Here is a 24,475-nt window from a genome sequence, read left to right as displayed (position 1 = left end):
AGAGCTGCATGTAGTCAGTCACCTGGTCATATGTACAGGCATTTGCATGCACAGGTATCAGGTATCACACAATTTCAAGGAGCTGAAAACTGTCCCTTACTGTCTAGTCACTTCCTGACTCCATGCACCTGTGTTTGCATGTTTTTTTTCCTGAAAGGCCCATAAAGTATGGAACTAAAGACTATGGTTGCTGTGTCTATTGGGCATACACTTTCAGAAAAATAAGAAGCCACCCACAGTAAATCGTGAGTTGCTGGTGGGGATCTATGCTGCTTGGAGCCCTTAATTGCCTTTCATTTTCAGGGTTTAAGCATTTTCAGGTGACAGTACAATATAAAGACTTTCTTTTAGGGAGTTTATCTTCAATTAATTTAATTCCAAGACATAAAGAGTCTTATTTTTGTTGTACAGAATGACACTTCTGGAGGTTTTGCTTCTTAGCAAAATAATGCTTCTAGTAGAACAACATATATGTGGCGGCATTTTGATTATTTTCTACAAACTAAATTTAATAAACTAAGACTTTTATCATCACTCTGACAAATCAGAGCAGGAATTCGCAACTGCATGGTTTGGTATTCTGTAGAAATTAATATAATATTGATAAATAGTATTTATACATGAGGAAGTCTGTAAAGATGTCTAGAGTAAAGTTTCAGTTTTATTTGTTTTATAAATGTATTTCCTCTAAGAACTAATCCTAGTTAAGTTGCTTTGAGGATCTGAACATCCTCTGAGCAGAACTAAGATATCCCACTGACATTGCCTTCTCCTATTATATAACTCAAGGCAGCATGTTCTGAGCTCATAGATGGTTTTCTAGCCATGCATGAACAAGATTACATTCCTTACCTTTTAACAAAGTTGCTGCAATGTGCAATTAGATATCATGTTCTTAAGGATTTTTCAGTATTGCTCTTCTCTTATACTTCATGTTGAAGAGCCTATTGACTAATCTTATTGTGCACTTTACTTGAGATTGCAATCAGTTGTGAGTTGTTGACACCCTCCCTATGCTTATCATCTGGTTTCTTTAAAATTCCTGCCACATATTTTTGCTTCATACATAAAACATACAAAACAATAGGCAAGAAATAATGCAAACATTAACGTTGAATCACTACCATCTAGTGGTTACTTAATGATTGGCACATGACATTCAGGATTACTGATAAAAATGTTTGAAAATGAAGGGACAAACTACCTATTTACAAATAGAATATGTGGCACATATCTTGACTTTTTCTCAAAGAAAAACATGGAAGGAAATGATTGACTCTGTTGGTTAGTTTCTCTTAAAGGGATTCCCACTAAAACTGATATTATTCCTTCTCTTTTCATAATATGCTAGCTTATTTCAAACATATGCTAAGTACTTCAATTTTTGGCATAGCTGCTTGGAGATTTTTAAAATTATTAATATTACATTTTTATACCACAAATCACCAGAATTGCATGGCAGATTGCAATTAAACCAATTTAATCTAATTAAAAAAATAGCTTTTGAGTGAAATCTGATGCATGATATGCAGTATGTAGTTTGCTCTTAAATAATTGGGAATTACATTTGTGCTATTAACATTTTCATGTGTTAACTATTACTGAGAAAAGAAAATATTTGTTACATATTTGTAACACAAATATAAATAGAGTAGGTGAGAATTACAGAATGGTTCCATGAATAAAAACTTTTAGATAAGTAGTTGATGTGTTGGTCTCCAACATGCTATAATACTCTGGATTGAATTGGGCATTTAAATTAGTCATGCGTACATTCATTCTCAATTATTTTCAGTGGATTTATCTAAGCATGATTAAACCTGGATGTACTATTTTATTTATTTGTAAAATTGATATTGTTTTGATAAGGATGTACTTTTATGGACAACAAAGCTTTTTGGTGGAATCTTAAGACAATCCTTTCTACTGAAAATACTTTGCTCTCTATATGTCGGTATATTAATAACTGGCAGCACCATATAGTGCATGCTTTAAAATTATTTAAAATAAGTGCTTTGGAAGTCATGTAAGCATATTCATTTATTGAATTCTGTGCTATTCATTAAAGCAGTCTGATTTTTTTTATTAAAATGCCAAGAATATACCCATTAAAATTAATGCAACTTTTACAGAGTTACCACTGATTTATATCTTTCTTTTAAACTGAAAAAAAATGTAGGGCTGCTTTAATCAATAATTTTTAGAATTTTGAAATGTGCACAGCCATTGACCCAGACTATACACAAAACTTTCTTGTGTAAGGAGTGAACCCCAAGTCTTATATTTTATAAATATTTTATAGCCCCAAGCTTGTTCCAATAGATCAGGAATTAATTTGAGCCTGTGGATACTCAATGTTTCTTGTTGACTCCAACAGCATTCTGGGAGAGGCAGATGTAGCTAGAGATTAGTCAAATCCCATAAAACGTAGGGAATAGGTATTTCACCCAGAGTGCCACAATCTTGTATGGTATTTCATGGGATTCAATATCCTTGCATGAATTCTGACCCAGAAATTGATCCCTAAACTTTGGAATGTACCCTCAGATACACCACACCTTGCAGATACAGGCTGTCATAATCTTATTTCTGGCCTTTGGTGAAGGATAAGTTAATCCTTCAGAAATGTACAAGTTAACCTGCAAAGAAAAATAGGTTTTCCCCAATCTTCAGATAATGCTAGGAAAAATACCACATTCATCTGAGTTAGATGAATCATTAAAAGTGAAAAGGTAGCTTCCCATATTCCTACCATTGCCTTATGTACGATGCCACTAAGAAAGTAAAGAATTCTGAATTACTTTTTAAAAATGTTGCTTTTAAAGATTTCTAAAGATCCTTTCCATGCACACTGCCTTCTTCAACAAAATTCCCCATATCATGGTAATCCGAATGTAAAGTTGTACCTGCTATGAATGTCTTGTGTAATATAGGGGAAATCTTTTCAAGTAAGCTTGACTCCTGGTGGCTTCATGGAAGTTTTTTGGGGAACAGATGGAGGATGTTTTAAATGTTTTATTCCTTCAAGTAACTTCTTCAAATATTCCCTGGGTTTGAATCTCCAATCCAAGTTTTAAGTAGTACTAACCTGGTTTAGCTTCTGAGCCCAAAAGTTAGCTAGATGTCACTTGAAAGCATTTTTAAAAAGTTTTGTGAATTTTAGGTGATGTTGATAATTCATTAAAAAAAATCACTTGATGTTAAAGTGAAGATATTAAGTTTTTGTAACATGTTTACAATTTTTTAATGCTAGAAGAAATTAGTTGGGTAATAACTGGAACATAGTTGAAAGAATAAACCCTTCTGACACAGCAGACGTAATGTAAATAATTGGAAATAATAAAAAGAAATACAATTTGCAATCATTTGAAGGATATGCTTTATTCCTCCCCCCCCTTTTTTTTAAAAAAAAAGTATGGCCAGTTAAAACACACAGTAATGTCTAAATTGCAAATAACTTTTATGGGTTTTAAAGAATCATTTTCCAAGGGTAAAATCTTTTTTAGTTAAACAGGACATTATGTCTTTGATTTTAAAAACAAACAAATATACACACAGGTAAAACTCAACAACAAAAAACATAAATATAAAAATTAAAATTCATATTAGCACCACCTTTGGTCCAAGCAATGAGTAAACTGGGAGATCACTGTGAGGTATAGTTAGTTATCAAGTTCTGTCTTGTGAGACGTTTAATATTGTGGTTTCATATTGCAAGAACCTGGGAATAAAACAAGAGAGGCTGCAGACTAGATTCTCTTGGCAGTGCCTTTAAAGACATCTACAAACTGACTTCTTGTATGAATGTAAAAGCTGCAGTCTAATCACTACATATGATCTGAGGGCTGGATAATAAAAGATGCTGGCTGCAGTTCAGTTTATCTTTAGCTGCATATGACCTGAGAATTGTGCCTTTGTATTCACTAGTTAAGATATAGCAAGGGATCTTGGAAGCGCATCTCTTAATTTACCTATTTATCAAGTACCTCTAAAAGAATTATCAAAGGGCTTTCCTAGGTTTTTGTCCAGTTGGTACCTCATTTTTTTATGTGAACTGTCGCATGCATGCAGTGTTTTTATTGTATAGAAGCACAAGACTACCCTTCATACTGTGCCACATCATTTGCACAATTACTCTACTATGCATTCCTGCAAACTCCAATGGAGCGCCCCCAAAAGTTGAAATATAAATTAAAAAATACAAAGTTGGCCCAAACATGTCCCCAGATCCCTATAGTTTACAATGACTGAAACTGACAAATCAACCCAATTGCCAAGCAATAATAGTGCCAGATATCTACCAGAAATCTTTCCATATTTCAATAATAGTCAAGTATATAGATGCCAATGATTATTGCAGCACAAAACTATAAAAAGATGCAACATTTTTGACTGAAACTGCACTCCTACCCAAATTTCATCTTTGGAAATTAAAGATTGACACTTTTCTTAGAAGGAATATATGACCTCAAGGTATGATTAATCTATATTCAAACTGACTGCTAATACAACTTACTGGTCCAATATCTTTAACTCCAATTAGCAATCTAAATATAGACATTATCCTTTGCTGCCAGTTTATTTTATACAGGTTAGTGTAATAAATTTATGGTTGACCATCTTGTACAGAACTAGTGACTAGTTTGTACTCACGTAAATGGTTCCCCCAAACGGTTCTTACCAATGTGACCAACAGTTTTGCAGAAAAAAGAATAATATGCAAGGATCTAATATTTTTTCATCTTAACAATCTATTTTCTTCCACTTTTGAAAACAGTGAATATTATTGGGCTCTTTTTTCTTGCACCCCAAAGTGCACTCCAAATTAGATTTCTTTCTGGATCCTTCCTTAATGCAAACAACTCAAAACACCTCAGTTTTCACTCTACACCAATATCTATTCTAACTTCAAGAAATGATCTTTCTTGGGAAACTAACCAAACAACATTTAGCACATCCTCCACCATCCATCTCTATCACACAGCTCAAGGACCAACCATACATCCTTCGTCTTCTCCTTGTCAACGTACTCTTCTCAGACTTCTAACAGTTACATTCTTTTTATTCTGGATAAAAACAATCACAGTAAGCCCATTAGAAAGACAGCACTGGTTTCTGTTTATTCATTGGAAGGACTGTGCTAAACCACATGGCAGACAAACTCCAATGACTTAATTCATGCTAAAAAAACCAACTCCAGTTCATTTTAGTTTTCTTCAAGTTTTTAGATCCTTACGTATCTTACTATTCTCTTAATTTTAGAACTTTTTAAACAAGATGGTCACTTTTTTGCACATTTTGGCTTTATACAACTGAATATATAACTGCAGTTTTGCAAAGCAAATTTTAAAATGCTATGAAATGTGAGGGCAATAACTGGTTTTATCTTTCATTTCTAATTATTCACTTCTTTTGAACAAAGCATTGTCCCTTAGTCTAAACCCTAAGGTTATACTGCATGCCATTTTCAAATCATTTCATTTTTCCTCCAAATGTAAAAGACATTACTTCTTCCAATTATAGGCATTCATTTACTAATTTATCACACAATATAGAAATATCACATTTGACAAGTTAGTCCTTGACTTACAACCATTCATTTAATGACCAAAGTTACCTCACTGAAGTGACCTGACTTCTTTCACTTATGACAGTTGCAGCATCCCTGTAGTCATGTGATTAAAATTTGGATGATTGGCAGCTGGCATGTATTCATGACATCTGCAGTGTGTCAGGGTCATGTGATCACCTTTTGACAAGCAAAGTTAACGGGGAAGCCAGATTTACTTAATAACCATGTTACTAACTTAACAACTGCAGCGATTCACTTAACAACTATGGCAAGAAAGGTCTTAAAATGGGGAAAACTCACTTAACGGAAATTTTGGGTGCAATTGTGTTCATAAGTCGAGGAGTACCTCTATGGGGAAAAAACAGCCTAACATAAAGAAGTATCACACAAATACACAGAAAAGGAACTCATGAATCTAAAGTTTGGAGGGGGAGAGAATGACATATATATGCATATTAACATATTTTCAGAACAATTTTTTATTGAATCCAATCAGTCTTTCCTCAAGTCACAATCCAGTTACTTCTGACCATTAAAGAATATATCTATCCTCCATTTTGGTGTCATAATAAACAGGAGTCTCAACACAGGACAGTAGTGGCTGTTGTGCTGGATGTGAAACACATACAAAAACATCCTCAACAGTGTGAAACTTTCTGTTCATTTTTTCCTGAAAAAGTGCACTCTGCAAACAATTTAAACACTTCACGGAGCTAGCCCATCTGGCAAATTTAAAGGCACAGATGTATTTGCTTCTGTCCCTGCTAGGCTTAAATGATTTTATCACCCGGAAAACAGGGATTTGAGTCAAATCAGATTGGGCTGTTCTGTCCCCAGAGCGAGGATCTGCATTCAGTGAAACTGTTCTCCTATCACTTTACTTAACACAGTTTATACACACCCCTCACAAAAACTGTGGGTTTTCCAAACTTGTGTTCTAAAAAACAAGTGGAGATCGAGGAAGATCAATTAAAGGAACTGGGCAAATTCATGGATTTCCAAGAATGCTGGAAAAAGGTCACTTGATTCCCAAGTCCTTGATTTAGAGTTTACAATTAAACTAAATAGATGAACTGAGACACCAGCAATAATCCCACAAGTTTATGAGGCCATTTTGGAACCTGATACGTTTTTCATGTACTTCCCATTAATCTGTACACATGTACTAAAAGCTTAAAGACCACTTTCCCACAATCCTCTTGAAAAAAATATTTACAAAGAAACTTATGCTCTACTAATTTGTACCTGTTAAAGGCCTAAGATTAGGTAAAGTACCCCTGATTTAGCCATAAAATATACGGCTGATTTTTCTGAGATCTGATTTTGACTATTTAGCAGCAAACTATGGTTGATAGTTAATGTATTGTTAAAGTCACGAATTTTCTTTGCATGTGCAGAGTCTGAATTTTATCAAACTAAAAAATAGACTGTTAACTGGAATATTCTAAAACCAAACCTAACTGGAGTCTGTTGCACTCAAGTAATCAATGGGAATATAAAAACAAGAAAGTAGATGTTCCTTTGAGAAACACACTGATAGCATGAAGAAAGGCATCCTTGCTATCCCTTCCCTAATTTAGAAAAGCAATTCTAGAGAGGGTATTTTGTTAAGATATGCATTCCCATGTTAAAATAAGATGTCCAGTAGATATGAAGTGGCTAACTTATAAGTCTATTTTTTGCTCATTCCTATTCGCTTAAAAAAGCTTGTTGTTTATAGAAATGTATTTAAGAAAAGCGTGTTTTATTAAAAACTTCAATAAAATTATTTATCTATAAAAGAGTGATTTTTAAATGGGAAGAGGACATTCTTTGGGGGAAAAAATTCAGTGAGGAGTGAAATTCCCAGATCTGTTTGATTTTCTAATTTCATGAAGTATAGAAATGTCCCAATTTCTGAAAACTGTCGCTTCTGGAAAGGTTGACTTACAATTCAGGCTCTGCATGCGTATTTGACATTTCACTCAGTCCGGTGCAATGAATTAGGTAAATGGCTAAGATAATTTCTATATAAAATCAAGTGTTAATGTCAAGCATATGAACATAGGCATTTTACTTTCAGTTACAATGAAGCTGGAAATAGTTTTTATCCACCCACTTTATTTATTTGCTACTTTAGTGATGATTGTGACCATGGGCTAATAAAGTTCTGAATCTTTTCTTCTTTTTAAGAAAGGAGAGTTCAAGCTGCAACTTCATAGAAGTTTCCCTTTTTAAACAGTCTAATTCTGGAAGAGACTGAGTATTAAGATACCATACAATATAGACATACTCTATTTCAAGCATTTATTTCTTGTGTTTCATGCAGACTTAAGAGTAAGTGCTCTTTGTCAACATGCCTTCAGCATGCCAACTTCTGTTCCAGGCTCCAGAATCTATGTCATGCTTCTATAGCATGATAAACAGCAGCTACATATCAATTCAGGAGTAAATTCCTCTGACAGAAATGTAAATCAGATAAGAATTTGGAATTTCTGCTTAAGTTAAAAAGAATGCATACAGCTACAAAAAAGATGGAAAAATACTGAACATTGCAAAGAAAAGTTACAGCTGAACAGCCTGTGAATCAAGATGTCATACTTCTATCTGAATGTGATAAACTTCTGCTGGCAATTTCAAAGTTACATAGCCATCTTTTTCCAAAAGTTTTCTTCCTCCACTTCCTGCCTACTTCTGCTGTTGTTCAACTTTCCTCAATTCTTATATGTTTTTCCTTAAGAGTGCATGATCAAAAATGACAGATGGTTAAAATCACACTGTGCATCCACTTCAAGTCCTGGATGAGGAACCTGTTTTTGCTTTTTCAATATTGCACTGATCCTCTATTTGGATACTCCACCGAGAATGCAAATATTGAATATAATGTAACAATAATTGAAAAAACATAATGAACAAATTATGCAAAATGAACTTAAATATTACTATTGCTATAGTAATGCTAGTAAATGCAAGTAATAATTCTTTATCAGTTTCCCTTCCATTTTTTCATAAATGACAGAAAGCAGTAACAATTTTTTATAAATGGAGAGAAGCAATAAGTATAACTTTAAAATAAAATAAGCTATTCTAATAATCAAAAGTAGTTCTAAAAAGCACAATTTTATAATGCCATCGTCAAAATGTTCAGTGTTGTTTCTGAAAGGAAGACTTTGGAACCAGTTCATTGGAACAAATGTAGTTGCTAATGCAGTATAAATGCACAGGAATTCTGGGAGTTGAAATCCACACACAGGTCTTAAAGTTCTCCATTTTCTAAAACACTGCTCTAGAAAGTCAAAGAGCTGTGAAACTAATTCCATGAATCCAACGGAAAATTACGATTGATTTTTGTCAATCTATATCTCTATTCCCCTGCTGAATAAATGGATTTAGAAAAATAGAACCATTTCAGATTTGTAAAAAAAAACAAAACTGTGGTAAACCAAGCTTACTACCATATCTTGTGAGGGAACTCATTACAATCCTAATTCTATTACTCGGGGTATTAAAATATATGTACTTAAAAAGGAATAAGCTTTAAACTTAACTCACTAAAATGTAGAAATTAAGAAAAAAAAGCAAGAATGTTTTTTCAGGCATTATATAAATCTGCAATAACAAATTCAGAAGTGCTCATTATTATTAAAGTTGCAGTATACAGCAGAAAAAAAGTTTTCATTGTTTGGATTTTGTCAATATATCAACCTGCATTTTGAGTTGTTCTTGTTTTATGCATTACTTTTGAAAACCAAGGCAATTTAAAGAACCAGGAAATGACTAGAAGCCACTCCTCTCTTTCTAAGAGTGCAATCTTTGGCTTAATATTCAATTAGCCCCCAGAATATTTAAAAATTGAGATCTAGATTATTTTAAAGTACTATATAGTTTTTTTTAAAAAAAAAATCATCAGGCTTATGATCAAAATAATTTTAGAATTAGCAGATAATATTTTGATGGGGAAAGCTACAGCCCTTGTGAGTGGGATTTCAATATATTACTTCATGCACTGGCCTGGCGCTAAAATTTGAATTCTCCAATCCCTAAACACATATCTAATATTTACAAGGGCAAGTTATAGATTACATGTGGGAAACAGTGAAACTGACTAAATTAAGAAGGTGCTTGATAGTGCCCTTTATTTATCCTTCTCCCTGTATTTGAACCTAGATATTACTTCCATATACCATAAAACCAGCTACAAGTTCCCCTACATAAAGCTTCTAGAGATGTGACATACATAAATATTTAAAACAAAAAATGATAAACAAGTTTAGCTCAGAAAACTACCTATCCAACTTTATTTATGTAATTTTTTTTATATTATTGGGGCAGTTTTATAGGACAATCAAGGCTCACTTTTATAATGCATAAAATGCAAATTGATAAGCAAACTGATTTGTTGACTGATAACTGTTCTAAAGAGACATTTTAAGAAACCAGTCCTTACATGTGCCAGTTCAATATTACTGTTGCATAAAAAAATGCAGCTATAACAGACAGAAAAAAATATGGAAAGCTATTCTCCTTACTGAAAGAATGGGCAAATCATATTTATGCAAGACATTTTTTTTCTTAAGAATTTGCAGCAACATTTTAAACTCAAAATGAACTCAGTGATTTTCTTGCCCCAAAAAACTGCAGATGCAGCAACAGGACTGGCTAAAGGCTTGGTAACACTATAGAGAAAGAGATATACCACTCATCCCAAATGTGGCTGGAAATGGTTAACCCTTTTAGGGAATCTGTAAAAGATAATTTCAGAATCTCTCGATCCATTTTGGTTCAATTCTGTACACGTAACTCCTCAGTGCTTAGATGTTTAAGAATATTACAAACCAGTTTGCTTCTGTACAGCAAGAAATACTGAGCCCTTCTCAGGCAAAAAATTGACTCTGTCTACCTGAATCTACTGTATTTGAAGAGTCTTGATGGCTCTGTGCAGGATTTTTGGGAGCTGCACTTTTAGCTTTCCCAAGAGATGATGGCATCTTTGGAACAAAACTGTATAGTACAAATTTTAAATAATCATAAATTATTTTAATAAATAGATGTTCTTATAATGACAATTTATACTGCATCTTTAAACAATGCACTTGATTTTCCTGCATTTTGGTTTAAAATGGTTAAAGTGCATTAATTCAAAAATAATGAACCACTTCGTCATCATTATTGGTTTTTTTTTAAATCTTATTAATATGTGTTGCTAAATCACTAACATTAATACTGCAATCTAGCAGATTACTTGATGATTTTGCTCTACTTAATACTGTCCAGCAGAAGAAAATAATACTATTTAAACTCAAACAGCTTTGGCAGTCTCTTAAATTGCTGCTCAATTTTTAACAAAACATAAATATGAGGAAACATTTGAGATGTAAAGCCTCATGGAAACGAGCTTTGGGCAAAACCACACCATTTTCAAATGCACTGTGGTGTAGAAACCTGTCTTCCCCAAATGAATTTATTATTGATGTTACAGAGGCCTGTGGGGTTTCCTCTTCATCGCCAGGCCCCTTCTTCCATGCTATTTCACTGTAGAAACATGGACAACAGCAGTGCTGATGCACTGTAATAGATCAGCCTGAAAGGCATTAATCACACGAAGCATGGAAATCAATCCCTCAAGTTATTTTTGTAATGTCATATATGTAACACACAATGAAAAATATACAAGAGGCAAGAATCAAGTGATAATTATGTAATTTTCAGAAAGCTAAAACATCTCAAAATATACTTAATTTTTATTTGTTCAGAAAAAATATGAGTTGGACCTCATTAAAAATCTTGATTCTTTCATCTTCCACTGGTAGAATGTAAGTCTGTTGCTGGAGATAACCAGATTACTTAACATTTTCTCCCTAAAATCCCCAACTCTTTTTCTTCATTTTCCATATTGGGCTTCAAAGTGACGATAAACCTGTTGTCTGATTTCCATATTGTTTAAATAAAGGCCTTCTGGTGTTGTGGCTGTTGTTTACCAATTACAAAGTTCACTGCAAGGCTAGTAAATGAAGATGCATCAAAATATAAACACACTTTGTCCCCAAAGCCTTTGCACAAACCCGAGTGGTTTTAATCTTTATGCTTTTCCACAAAAATCTCATTTTTTAAAAAAAAAAGCATCTGAAATCATAAATAAAAAGGCAAAAGAGGATATGTGAGTACAGAATTCCTACTTTGTAACATTCCCAGTCTAATGGTGCTCTGTTCAATCACCCTTTGACAATATCGCTCAGTAGAAAACTGAGAAGAAGTGAGAAGAACAAAATAATTTGTAGTTGTTCTTTAAAAAAACTTTTTCAGAAGACTGGTATTTACTAATAAAAATCTCTCCCTTCCTCTTCATATATAAACTAAAACCAAGTATGCAGTTGGTAACATCCATGGCTTCTGCTCATTCCCATTCTGACTTTGAAAACATAAATGCTTCTCTGCCAGGTAAGAATCAGCATTGATTGGACATGAAACGAAGAGAAACTTGATGAACCATCAACATTCAGATGTGCAGACATAGCACCTATTTTGACACTCTTCCTTTTATTGCAACATCAAACTAATTCTGGATATCCCACGTTCTTCTTAGTAAAGTATTCAAGAAAATAAATAACTTTCCACAAACATACAGCGTGCTGGATTGGGCAACTGCCTCCTTGCATGCAGTGATTTTCATATTCTTGTCTGTTCATACACATTGGTGATACAAATGTAAACATGCCAAACCCTTCCATTCATAACAAAGGAAGCAAGACAATGGCCAATTGTGTGGAAGCAAATTTTGTTTGTTTTTTTCAAAGCGGCACGCATAGTCAGCTCAGCTCAGCTCCACCATTTTTATTTTTCTATTTGTGATGGTAATGCTAATTGCCATGATCTGTTGAGGAAAGCTCTATTTGTTTGAACTGTCCTGTGAGGAGTCACACACAGAACACATAGAACGCACACAATTGGTTCTGACAGTGAGCACGGTGAGAGGAGAAGCAGCATCTGCATGGTTTCTCTACGCACCTTCCTTCACTCCTTTCTCCAGGACTACAAGAGTAGGGAGTCCTGCAGGGCTTGGGATAAAGATCAGCATAGCAACACCAATGCCCTGGTGAAATAGGGCAGGTGCAACCCAGTGCAACTCTGCCACAGCCAAAAGGTAGAGCCTGAGAAGAGGAGAAGAAGCAGATGTTTGAGAAAGGTGTTCCCCTCCCTTAGAAATCTAGCCAAGCCAAGTCGTAATAGGCCATAACCCAACAAAAAGAGAAGCAGGTCGCACTACGTGCCTTCTTCTTCTCATCTTCTTTAGATTTGGATAAAACTTGGTTAGTTCTTAGTTGATATCTGGAACTCTGAATAACTGAGTTGTCTGGCAAGTACTCTCAAAATAACTGCAGTACATATTATTCAGAAGGCCACAAAAGGAAAATATTAAAGTTGAAAGTAGTGTGCAGAAGAGATTGTGTGCAACTCATAGTTTTAGCATGTTTACAAACATTAGGAAACCACATAAAATTGGATTACACTTCAAAGTCCACTTATAACTTTTTAAAAAATACTCCTCCTCATTCCTGATCCAGGTGATAAGTAAGGAATACAAGAAGAAAAAAACAGGGTGGATAGTACTGGAGAAACAGAATGATATGTGATTCAAATCCAATACCAGAAATGAAAAAAAATCCTTCTCAGATCTTCAGTCTAGAGATCCGAATGCAATAGCCGAGTGATGGTTCCTTGAAAATTTTCTCCACTTGCTCTGTTCCCCACACATCTTGAGTGAAGGGAGGGATCAACCAAATACTATTTATGGCCACATCACATGGAAGAAGTGAACAAGCAGAGTTTTTATAAAACACATTTGGGTTTGGCATCAAACTCCCAATCAAGTAAACCCATAATTCCAAACTAGAATGGAAAGGCACACATTTGGTTTCTGAGTATTAAAATCAGGAAATAGGGTAATGTATCCTGATGTACATCTTTGTGTGTGTGTGGGGGGGAATAAAATAAAAGGGCATTAATTCCAGATGTATTTTCTTGGTACTTGCAGAATGAGACCATTCCTTCAAAACATCCTAAAAGATGGCAGACTTTCTGGGCAACAAGCAAAACTGAACTGTCTTGTGAATGCACAATAGTGTAAAGGAAATACATCTTTGTATCTTTTCCCACCTTCCAAATGTACACCAAAGGGAAGTATAAATTAGTGAATTTAAATACATTGCAATACTATTTCTTTTTTTCCAAATAATTTGAGGGCACCCAGCCTTTAAATGGTTTCCCACTTTCCATGATCTGGCAGTACCACCAGCCATTTGGGTTCTTTTCCAATACCTCCATGCAGACACCTTCTTGAAATCCAGCAGTTTCTTCATCTCCCTCATAATCTGCAATGGAGATATAAATATCCTTAAGATTATTATGAATGAACTGAGATTTTTCAATGGGCTTGGGCCTGACAGTGGACACTGGAATTCCATTGCGGTCAGTTGGTATGTAGGAGGCATTATCTGACTCTTCAGAGACCAATCGACCAGCATGTTTTACTTTAGACTCATTCATTTGGGATTGGGCAGCACTGAAAGATGAATTACGACGTACAGTCCTCAAATGATCTGTGGCAGAAAGAGACTCATTCCTACGCAGGGAACAAGGCAGATTATTATCCTTGGGGGGTGGAGAAACAAACACTGACTGTGGTCTCACTGCTAGCTGTCTAACTCCATTTCGCAGTTTGACAGGTCCAGATGTTTTGGAGAAGCCACCAGGTGGCTTATTAGGAATAGGGGGTGTTGTTCTTTTGTTCTGGTTGATAGTATTCAGTGCCTGGACCTTCTTCTCTATTTTCTCCAAGCTATTGGATTTGCTTTCATTTCTTCTGTTTCTTGCCTGTGATATATTGGATGTGGTATCTTCTCCAGTGGAAGTGTTTTCTTGTTGTTGGTTATCAAAAGACATCAGATAATGAGAAGGAGCCCACCCTTCTATTTCTCCATATTTCAAATACCACCATCCACTTGATTGCTTTTCCAATACTTCCACTTCTATTCCAGCAGGAAAACTGATTTCAGAATCTTGAACTTTTTGATAAGAATCAGTGGTTATATACAGACATTTTGATGGGTTACTTTCATTCTCTGTTTTGGCTAGCTGGCTGGCATAAAATAAGGTATGGGAAGAAGATGTAATGAATTCTGCAGAATTTCTTCTGAAAGACTCTTCAGAGTTTCCAGAAGTTGTCTGAGGTGGACTTTCAGATTCCTCACTTCTTGAACCTTTAAGTCCACCTCTGAGTTGCCCAGTTGGTCTCAGATGATGACGTAAAGTACTGATATTCATCATTTCTTGACTTTGAGAATCTGCTTTGTTCAGAAATGGTTTTGGCCTCACCATTGGTTTTCCTCTGCTAGACATGAACTCTCCAGTATCCCTTTTTGTGCTTGATTTGGGTATGCTACTTAGGCCAGCATCTGAGGCTGATCTTGGCTTTGTCTCCTCATTATGACTATAATGAGACTTCCCAAAGTTTGTTTGAATACTTTTGGGCTTCAGAAGGGAGGATTTAGGAGAAATTGAACATGGAGAATTTCTTTGAATCAAAGACAGTGAGGAACTTCGAGAATCAGAATCTCCACTAGATTCCTTGTTTGACAGTGCATCTTCTATGTAAGGTCTAAAACCTTCATTTTCATAGATTGTTTCCTCTTCATGAGTCACATCATCAGAAGATTCTCCAACTCGAAATTTTGCTTTTGGGAGGGATGATCCAGGGGAAGGTTTTGGAAGGTGGAATAAGCTTCTGTCTGAGTTACCATCTTCTCCTTGGCTCAGCTCAGATTCTGAGTCATGACCAAAGGCAGGCACATCATACTCTGGTTCCTCATACATCTGCTTGTGTGGGGAATCTTGGCCATCTCCTGAAGCTGTGGTACTACTAGCTGTTACTTCTTCAGAATCCTTTACTTTATTAGGAGGAGCAGGGGGAGGAACTTTGGGCCTGGTCAGAGTGCTTGTTCGCCTATTTAAATTGGGTTTCTTCCTTTTATCAATATATGATGCTGGAGCCCAGCCTTCTTTTTCTCCAATCTGGACATACCACCAGCCCCCAGAATTCTTGTCAATAACCTAGAGAAGGATTAAATCATAAATTAATTATGGATACAAAACACTAATACATTTATTTTTTTATCCAAGCTTCTCTTTGATTTTTGCTCACTATATGACAACTATCCATCACTGACTCATTTTCCATTTTAGTCTTACCTCTGCTTTTTGTCCCCCATGAAAGCTTATTCCATCAGCAATACAAGACTGGAACTCTGCAATAGTATAATATTCAACTTCCACTGAAGGTGGCTCAGGAGGTTTAGGTAGTTGAAAGCCCTGTGGCAATAAACAGTGACATAGAGATTAATTAAAAATGTCAGGGAACAAGGGAAGAGGGCATTTAAAATAAAATTATTACAAATTTACTTGCAAGAGACAAATGAATATAAATGGTGGCTGCTGAAACTCCCTAAGCAAGAAAATCAAAGTGACATCAGTAGTGGCACATCAAATCAAAGCCAGAATTCAACAACTCACCATGGTCAACTCACCCTGGCTGACTCACCCTGGCTGTCTCTCTGCGGTCAACTCGCTGTGGGACAACTCGCCACAGGACAATTCAATGAGGGATAACTCAAGAGAGAGACAAGTAGAACTGCAGCTCACCCCAGCCTTAGGACTTCTAACCTGAGAAGGTTCAAACCTAAAGCAAGACAAAGCACCCTGCAATTAACTTGTCCCTCTCTTGAGTTCATCCTGTGTTGAATTGTCTCATGGCAAGTTGTCTCGCGGCGAGTGGGCCAGGGCGAGTTGTCCTAGACCCATCTAAAAGTCCTACTGATCAGAATTAGAAATGTTGGTAGTTGTATACAAAACACTGAAGAGCACTGTATTGGGAAAGGCTATCTTAAATTCTCTTAACTCTGATATATACTAAACTACCATACTTTTGAATAAAGAACACACAGTAAAATCTGCATACCACAAAATTTATGGTTATGAAACTGGAGCTTCACTTCAGCATTTCTGGCTGAAAGATTAAAAACAAGGTTGACTAACACTCTAATAAGCTTATGTTCTCGTACACCTCATAAAAAGACATTAGCAATATGTTACTTTATAGGGATCTATTTAACCACCATCATGGATGAATTTAGTTACCCAGGTCATAATATTTTACCTCATGATAAAAAAAACCTAACCTACCCACTTGTTTTCCTAATTGCTCAGTGGGAAACCAAGGGCTGGTTTCCTGTACTTAAGCTGTAAATATTAGGCAATGTGTTTGTGTAATACTAAATATTTAGTGACTTAAATATAAAAACAAAATCACTACTCACCAAACTAGATTCTCTTCTTGGAGGAGGTTTCATACGCAGATTTGGAGAACCTTCACAAAGAAGGAATATTTCCAAATTATTGTCAGTAAAATTGTGAGTAAAAGGGTAAAAAGTGATTTATTAAAATGTTTATTAACTCTTAAGTCCAGAGGTTTTTTTTTCAATCAAAAATATTCTAATAGCCACAGTATTTAAAAAAACTTGAGCAGATGAAAAGAATCTGCTCTAGAGGACATTCCAGAACAGACCATAATAATATATTACTTGTACTGTTTTACTTGGTCTTCTAGAGCTGGAAAATGGGCTTTTTCAATATTTCTAATATTCTTACATGTTCAAGTAGTAACAGGCAATCCTTATATTTAAGCTTGAATCAATATGCCAGTATTATTATTTCAAACTTGTAAAGCAATTATGATTTCACTATTTTAAGTTATCAAACTAACTCTTATATTTTATACCAAGGGAAATTTCAAAAAATAAATCTATATGTAACATATTACTTTAATTTAAGAGGCTTATTATCAGAGAAGAATAACCATGGTCAGGTTCTCTAGCAAGAAGGGAATCACTACCAGATACACTACCAGACAGTCCTTTCAACATACAAATAATTTCAAGATTACTAATATGGATTTCAGCTCTGTTTCAAGTTGTTTCCAATACAATAGTTGTTTTAGAGTTAAGAGGGTTAAGTGGAGATAACATCATATGAATTATTGCTGACCTTAGTGTGTGTGTGTGTGTGTGTGTGTACACAAATGTGCAGATTATTTCACACTGTGGAAAGATGTGCAAAAATCAGTGGTCCTGGCAGACTATAGATTTATAGATAACTTTTCTAGGTACGTTTTATATGGAATGGTGCTACCTATTATGTCCATTGTGTTCATTTATTCAAGGATTAGATTCACTGAATTGATTATATGACAAATCTATGTGCTTTGTGCTTATATACCTTGTATGGAAACAGGCTAGAAAAATTAATATTAAGAAGCAGTATACGGGCTGATCAGAAGGGGGCATCATGGGCCTTTTCAAGAAACAGTAATTACTTTTATATACCCAAACCCTGCAGTCTATCATAGATCTTGGAGGTATTAGACATAGGATCAATGCTGAGATAGACAGTAGAATGGCAACCTACAGTCCACAGTTTAGGAAGTTTCTTAGCAATATATCACTTTACTCTAAAATAACTAATATTTCTGTGTTGTGTATGTGTTTGTATGTACATGAGTAAGGGTATGTGTGTAGAAGAAAGAGAGAGAGGGAGCACGCTATACATGAGTAACCAACAATCTTAAAACTACTCAAATTCAAGTGTACACAGTCCTTCTAGGGACAAAACAAGCACAGAATGGGCAACAATGAACAACTAATGGCAGTTTAATCCACACAGCAGCATAGGAAAAACAGTTTAGGAAGGTAATCAATACCCCATATCACACACTATTGCCAGTCACAGTGTATAACGTATTGCTGTCTATCTCAATGTTAAGAATTTTGGAATTTGGATTATAGCTACAGCATGTCCCAAGGAATGATAGAAGAGAACATTATCGAAGAGTTGTAAGATTAAAGCTACAATCTTACATTAATTTTCCACAGAATTAAATGGGGCTTACTTCTGAGTAATTGCACATTCATATGCAGAACAATATGCATATCTCAGCTTCATATAAACTTGGGATGCAGATCCCCATATAAGGTATATGTAATCTTACACATGCTAAAAAATAATTGCATGCAAAGGAGCAGTATTGACCAAACTAACTGTTTTTGTATAACAGTTTATAAGATTTTAAACTCATAAAGAAATGAAATAAAATTAAATTTGGAAAAATTAACAACTGAGAAATATCAGAATGGACAGATGTGTTCAAGAGGCAGCAAAATGTTTAAATCATAAGCCTTCTAACTCTTCCAAGCCACCATTTTATCAATTTACAGTCCCATTTTATCTGTGTTTCTAAGTGATAAGCTTTGAGAGAGGGAAAGTTAGAAGATCATCATGGTCTTACTTATTTGAGCTCTTTGTGGGGCAATCCGTGCTATGGCAGGAGACCCCTGCACCTGCTTTGAAATCTGCTTGTCTTGGGTCATCATGAAATTGCCATTGGAGTCATTGCACAAGATGGGCAAGCTTATTTCTTTCTTGGTGACATGTGATTCCATCGTTTCAATTTCTGACTGAGTTTCCTTGTCACTGGAAGATTTCTTGTTCAGCAAGTTGCTGATCTCCATGATGTTTCCTATAATTTCCACTGGTCCTGTAAGGTTCTTTTTCCGAGAGGGAAGCTCATCTTTTGCTTTCTTCAGATATGATGCTGGGGCCCAGCCTTCTTTGTCTAAATATCTGAAAATACAAATAGTGATTGCAGTTTAGCTGATTATACCATAATTACAAAATGTGGTGCAGAAACTGAGTTAGCATTACAGATAGCCTTCAACTTACAACAGTTTGTTTAGTGACTGTTTGAAGTTACAACAGCACTGAAAAAAGTGACTTACAACTGTTTTTCACATTTATAACCATTGCAGCATCCCCATGGTCTTGTGAGCAAAATTCAGAAACTTGGCAACTGACTCATATTTATGACAGTTGCACAGTGGTGGGATTCAGCCAATTCGCACCACTTCGGCAGAACCAGTAGCTAATTTTTTGTTGCCCAGGCCCAGAATGGACTTCCAGAAGCGGCACACAGAGAACCGGTTGTTCACATATTTGAGTCCCACCACTGCAGTTGCAGTGTCCCGGGGTCACGTGATCACTTTTTGATACCTTCTGATACACAAAGTCAATCGGTAAGCCAGATTTACTTAACTGTGTTATGAACTTAACAACTGCAGTGATTACAACTGTGCTACGAACTTAACAACTGTGGCAAGAAAGGTCATAAAAGGAGGTAAAACTTACTTAAGAAATGTCTTAATTAGCAACAGAAATTTGGGGCTCAATTATGGTTATAAGTCAAAGACTATCTGTATTTTAGAAAGATGACTGAAATGTTTAAAAATAATAAAACTATTAAATAATCTAACCTGGTTTCCTCTAATTGTTTTCTTATATTGTTCTAGTTTGATGATTAGGAACATTTCTATAAACGATATTTCTTTGTCACATCTCTATCATGCTTCTCCTCCAAAACTTTAAGGGGGCTGCTAAGAGGTCATCCTTCATCTTATCTTTACCACGGCCATCCCATGAAGCCGAGTGGGCTCAGAAAGAGGGATTGGGCCAAAGTCATTGAGTGAGATTCCATGGCTAAAAGTCTGGATCTTTTTAAGTCTAGTCCAGTATTTCACTATCGCCATCACTGTAACAACTATACCAAATTTCAAATGCATTTGAATTGCTTTATTTGTAACATTATCTTTTATTTGCAATCATTCCATGCTTTTCAAAGAAATGGCTATTTTTTTTTAACCACAAATAATAATTAAGGAAGAAAGTCAGAAGAGGTGCAAATACCCTTGAACTGATAGTGTTAGGAACTATCTATCAGAAGTACAGGTAGTCCTCGACTTACGATCACAACTGAGCCCAAAATTTCTGTTGTTAAGTGAGACATTTGTTAAGTGAGTTTTGCCCCATTTTATGACTTTTTTTGCCACAGTTGTTAATGAATCACTGCGGTTTATAAGTTAGTAACTTCATTGTTAAGTGAATCTGGCTTCCCCATTGACTTTGCTTGTCAGAAATTCACAGAAGGGGATCATATGACTCTGGGACACAGGAAAGGTCATAAATATGAACCAGTTGCCAAGCATCTGAATTTTGATCACATAATCATGGGGATGCTGCAAAGGTCGTAACTATGAAAAATGGTCGTAAACCACATTTTTCAGTGCTATTGTAACTTTGAACCGACACGAAATGAATTATTGTAAGTCGAGAACGACATAATAAAAGACTACCAGAGTAGAGAAGAAGATCTTGAGAATGACTACTTACTCAAAATAAAATATTAGTAATTTCAATTAAATTAATTCTTAAGTAAATGTTCTTCAAGAATCCCACTTTGAAATACTGGGAGGAAAAAACATACATTAGTTTTTATTTCTAGCATATTTTTAAATTTTATATTAACAGAAGGACTTAATTTGAATCAAAGCTAACTAGACAATTCAGCCCCAGAAATATTTAGTTCAGAAGCTAATCTCACAGTTTCAAGTTTATCAAACACAGAAATTTGAAAAAAAGGACAATAAATAAATAAATAAAAAAGAAACTATTTCAGAAATATGGAAGAAATTACGGTAGTCAATTATTAAAAAGCATGTTCAGTTTGTCAGTGCCTCCTGGCCAACTGAGCAACATTATTCACACTCTGGAAGATAAGAGTCTTGAAGAATCATGAACACCAACTAGCTTCAGAAGACATGATTAAAAAAAAGCTCCTTAATTTCACAGCACATGGGCAAATTTAACCATAGTTAATTGAGCATGGTAGACCAAGTTAAAGATGCTAGGGAATTCCTAGAAGCTTGGCACTCAGCCATCAGTAACACATAAAGATAAAGAACATTTATACACCATTCAAAAGAAACCATAAAAAGGTAAAAGAAAAGAAAAAAATCAGAATACCCCCTTGCCAGCAATCAACACTCCATATAAGCAGGGATTAATATCAGGATTAACACCAAACAAACAATAAACAAAACTCTAATCATTGAACTACCAATTCAAACAATCAAGAAGTAAACAAAGGTCTAACCAAGGAACTACCAAGAAGAAGACAACATTCCCACCAATACTGACAGGGCAAGCTACTGTACATAAATAGAAAGCAATTTTCACTCCCTTCTAGCACTGAAGATGTTACCTAGTCTAAGAATGAAATGTCTACAAGAAAACAACCAAGCTCAGAGAGCACCAAGGACTCTACAGATAAGAATAAACAACTCAATAGCAGCCTCTTCACAACCCCAAGGGTAACAAAGAGAGAATTCCCTGTAAAAATCACAGGCCCTGGTGTGAAGCTTATAGGACAGTGGTGGTGAACCTATGGCACGTGTGCCAGAGGCGGCACTCAGAGCCCTCTCTGTGGGCATGCGCACTGCCGCTGCCAGCAGCTTGCGCATGTCCATTAGGCCGCCACCACCACCCGGAGCGGCGGCCACACCCAGCACAAAGGAGGCGAAGTGGCCAGCTAGCAAGCTTGAGTAGAGGTGGTAGAGCACGCCCACACCCAGCAAGCCAAAGGCCACCCCAAGCAGAGAAAGCCGGATCCCCATCAGCACCATGGCCCCCCCAGTCCCAGCTAGGATTGCGGTCCTCCCCCCATCTATGCTGGGCTTCCTGCCCATCGCCCCATCCGCCAGAGACCCCCTGGATCTCCCCCAACCCTGCCCGGCCCTCACAGGCATCCCCCCCAATGAGCAACATTGAGGTGGCCATGCCCACCCCAGCCATGCCCATACAGTGGGCCACGCCCCCATGCCCTCCCCGAGGGCACCACAATGCTGATGCAGCCCTGGCACTTTGTGATAAATAAGTGGCCTGCCAATCAACTTGCACCTCGCAGGGTCCCCAACCCTGATGACCCTGGAGCGAAGAAAATAAAACGAGTGGGTTTGGGGTTGTGGTTTGGGCACTCGGTCTCTAAAAGGTTCGCCATCACTGTTATAGGACTAAGGCTGAGAGACAACTAATTTGAGGAAATGCAGAGTTGTTCATGGGAGACAGCAGGAACTATTTTGTGATTTTATCTAAAAACACCTTATATTTTCTTGCTCAAATCTGTGAAAGAAAACAATGAAAACAATGTGCCAGGCTAATGGAAAGTCTCCTCTTACTTCCTGAATTCCAAAAGAAAACAAAACTGCTCTCTTTCATGCAATGACTATTAACAGAATTAGTTTCATTTTAAACAAATCTTATGTTGTCAGTGTATATATACCGGACAAATGAATCAGTCACACAGATTCAGTGAAGCAGCTGTGTTTTTCTTTTGAAGTTTTCAAGAATCTTCTCATTTCAGCTGAAAGATTAGAAACTGAGATCTGCAAAAAGTTAAGCAAGTCAGAATAGGATTTAGGAATAACCCTAGGCCAGGGGTCTGCAACCTTGACAACTTTAAGACTTGTGGACTTCAGCTCCCAGAATTCCTCAGCCAACATAGCTGGCTAAGGAATTCTGGGAGCTGAAGTCCACAAGTCTTAAAGTGGTCAAGATTGCAGACCCCTGGCCTAGGCCATCATACCCAGAACTAGCACATTTGACAAAGAACTTATGCAGTCGCAATATTCCCCAGAAGCCCAACTATGCACTAAAAAGCAGCCTACTTGCTCCTTCCATGTCACCTCAGGAAATGGCTGTGTAAGTGCTCTTCTATTGGCCCCTTAGGCAACAGAATTCTTGTTAGGATCAAAGCACTCTAGCCGTGTCAAAACCAAACAGGAAGATCCAATCTAGAAACCCGAAACTTGAAAGTTTCATATCTTCCGTCTCTGCACAATTTAAAAACCTACATGATAAACCAAGTCTACATGATGGACAGTAGAGCAATCATGGACAGCAGTATCATGCAGTTAATCCCCCAAATCAGCCTTCTTGATAGCTTAACAATAAATGGCACTGAACACAATCCAGCCCCTTTATTAAACATGTAATCTTACTGGACAAATTAGCCATTAGTTTTCATAGCTAGTTTTTATGGAAAGCCTAAAGTACATGTTAATGCAACAACTATTAGCCAATTTTCTGAACAAGTATAGAAATGCAAAAATGAGAGAAAAGAGGATCCTTTTCTTGTTCTGAAAATGAAATACAATCAGAAGACTGCAAGAAGGCATGGCAGAAAAAGGGGGCTTTTGGATTCTCTATTCAAAAATCCACTAATGTTTTTAATGCTCTTTGAAGGTAAAACTCAATATTCCAACCATGATTCTAAAGGAAAAAGGCGAATGGGCAAAATTGCCTCTGTTTGAGCATTTTCTTCCCTTTTAAAACATCTGCTTTCCAGCTCCAGAACACTGGAATTATTCCAGAGGGAAAGAAACCAGAAAGGGAGTGGAAGGGGGAAGAAAAGTGAAAATCAGACCAGAATCATCATTTTGTATATATATTTAAGGAGGAGAATGTTAAGAGTTTAAGGTGGAACGTACTTTTTTTTTTTTTTTTTGCTCCTGCGGCTTCTAATTCACCATTATAAAAAACTTTCTAACAAGTACTGTTTATAGCAATGACCTAATTAGCAGAAATTATCCTACTGATCATCAGTTTTCAAAGCTACTTGTGATAACATAATGCATGTCCTCTTCTGTGTCCTTTTTAATTCCTAGCAACATTTCATGTGATCTTTTATGAATCTCTGTAATTATCTGTTTAGTGGATGAAGGAAAGCATAGCAGAGGATTGGATGGAATATAGAGCCACAACAGAAGAGAACTAAGAATGCAAGAATTTCAGTATTTCTGACTCTACCTGATGTAAGAAATATATAATGAATATAATGAAATATTTATATCCTTTGTATTTACATTTGGGCATATCTAGCATTTGTTGTTTTAGTACTACTTTTAGTACTAATCTAAATTGAAAAATTCC

The 24,475-nt window shown here is 36.0% G+C and overlaps 1 protein-coding gene across 1 annotated transcript in view; it reads right to left on the bottom strand.

Annotated features, from left to right (window-relative positions):
* Positions 1 to 13,762: 13,762 nt before the first annotated feature.
* The window catches only part of SH3PXD2A (SH3 and PX domains 2A), a 243,262-nt gene continuing 232,549 nt past the window's right edge, over positions 13,763 to 24,475 (bottom strand). The window contains exons 12-15 of the mRNA XM_015812791.2: positions 18,945 to 19,279; positions 16,921 to 16,970; positions 15,797 to 15,916; positions 13,763 to 15,658 (exon numbers count right to left, since the gene is read on the bottom strand). Of these exons, the coding sequence (XP_015668277.2) occupies positions 13,763 to 15,658; positions 15,797 to 15,916; positions 16,921 to 16,970; positions 18,945 to 19,279 (2,401 nt within the window). The remainder of the gene's footprint in view (positions 15,659 to 15,796; positions 15,917 to 16,920; positions 16,971 to 18,944; positions 19,280 to 24,475) is intronic.

The sequence above is a fragment of the Protobothrops mucrosquamatus genome, unplaced genomic scaffold, assembly GCF_001527695.2.
Source record: "Protobothrops mucrosquamatus isolate PMUCROS unplaced genomic scaffold, P.Mucros_1.0 scaffold110, whole genome shotgun sequence".
In the NCBI taxonomy this organism is placed as follows: Eukaryota; Metazoa; Chordata; class Lepidosauria; order Squamata; family Viperidae; genus Protobothrops; species Protobothrops mucrosquamatus.
The sequence above is the reverse complement of the archived record's forward strand: the minus strand, read 5'-3'. Positions and strand labels throughout refer to the sequence as shown.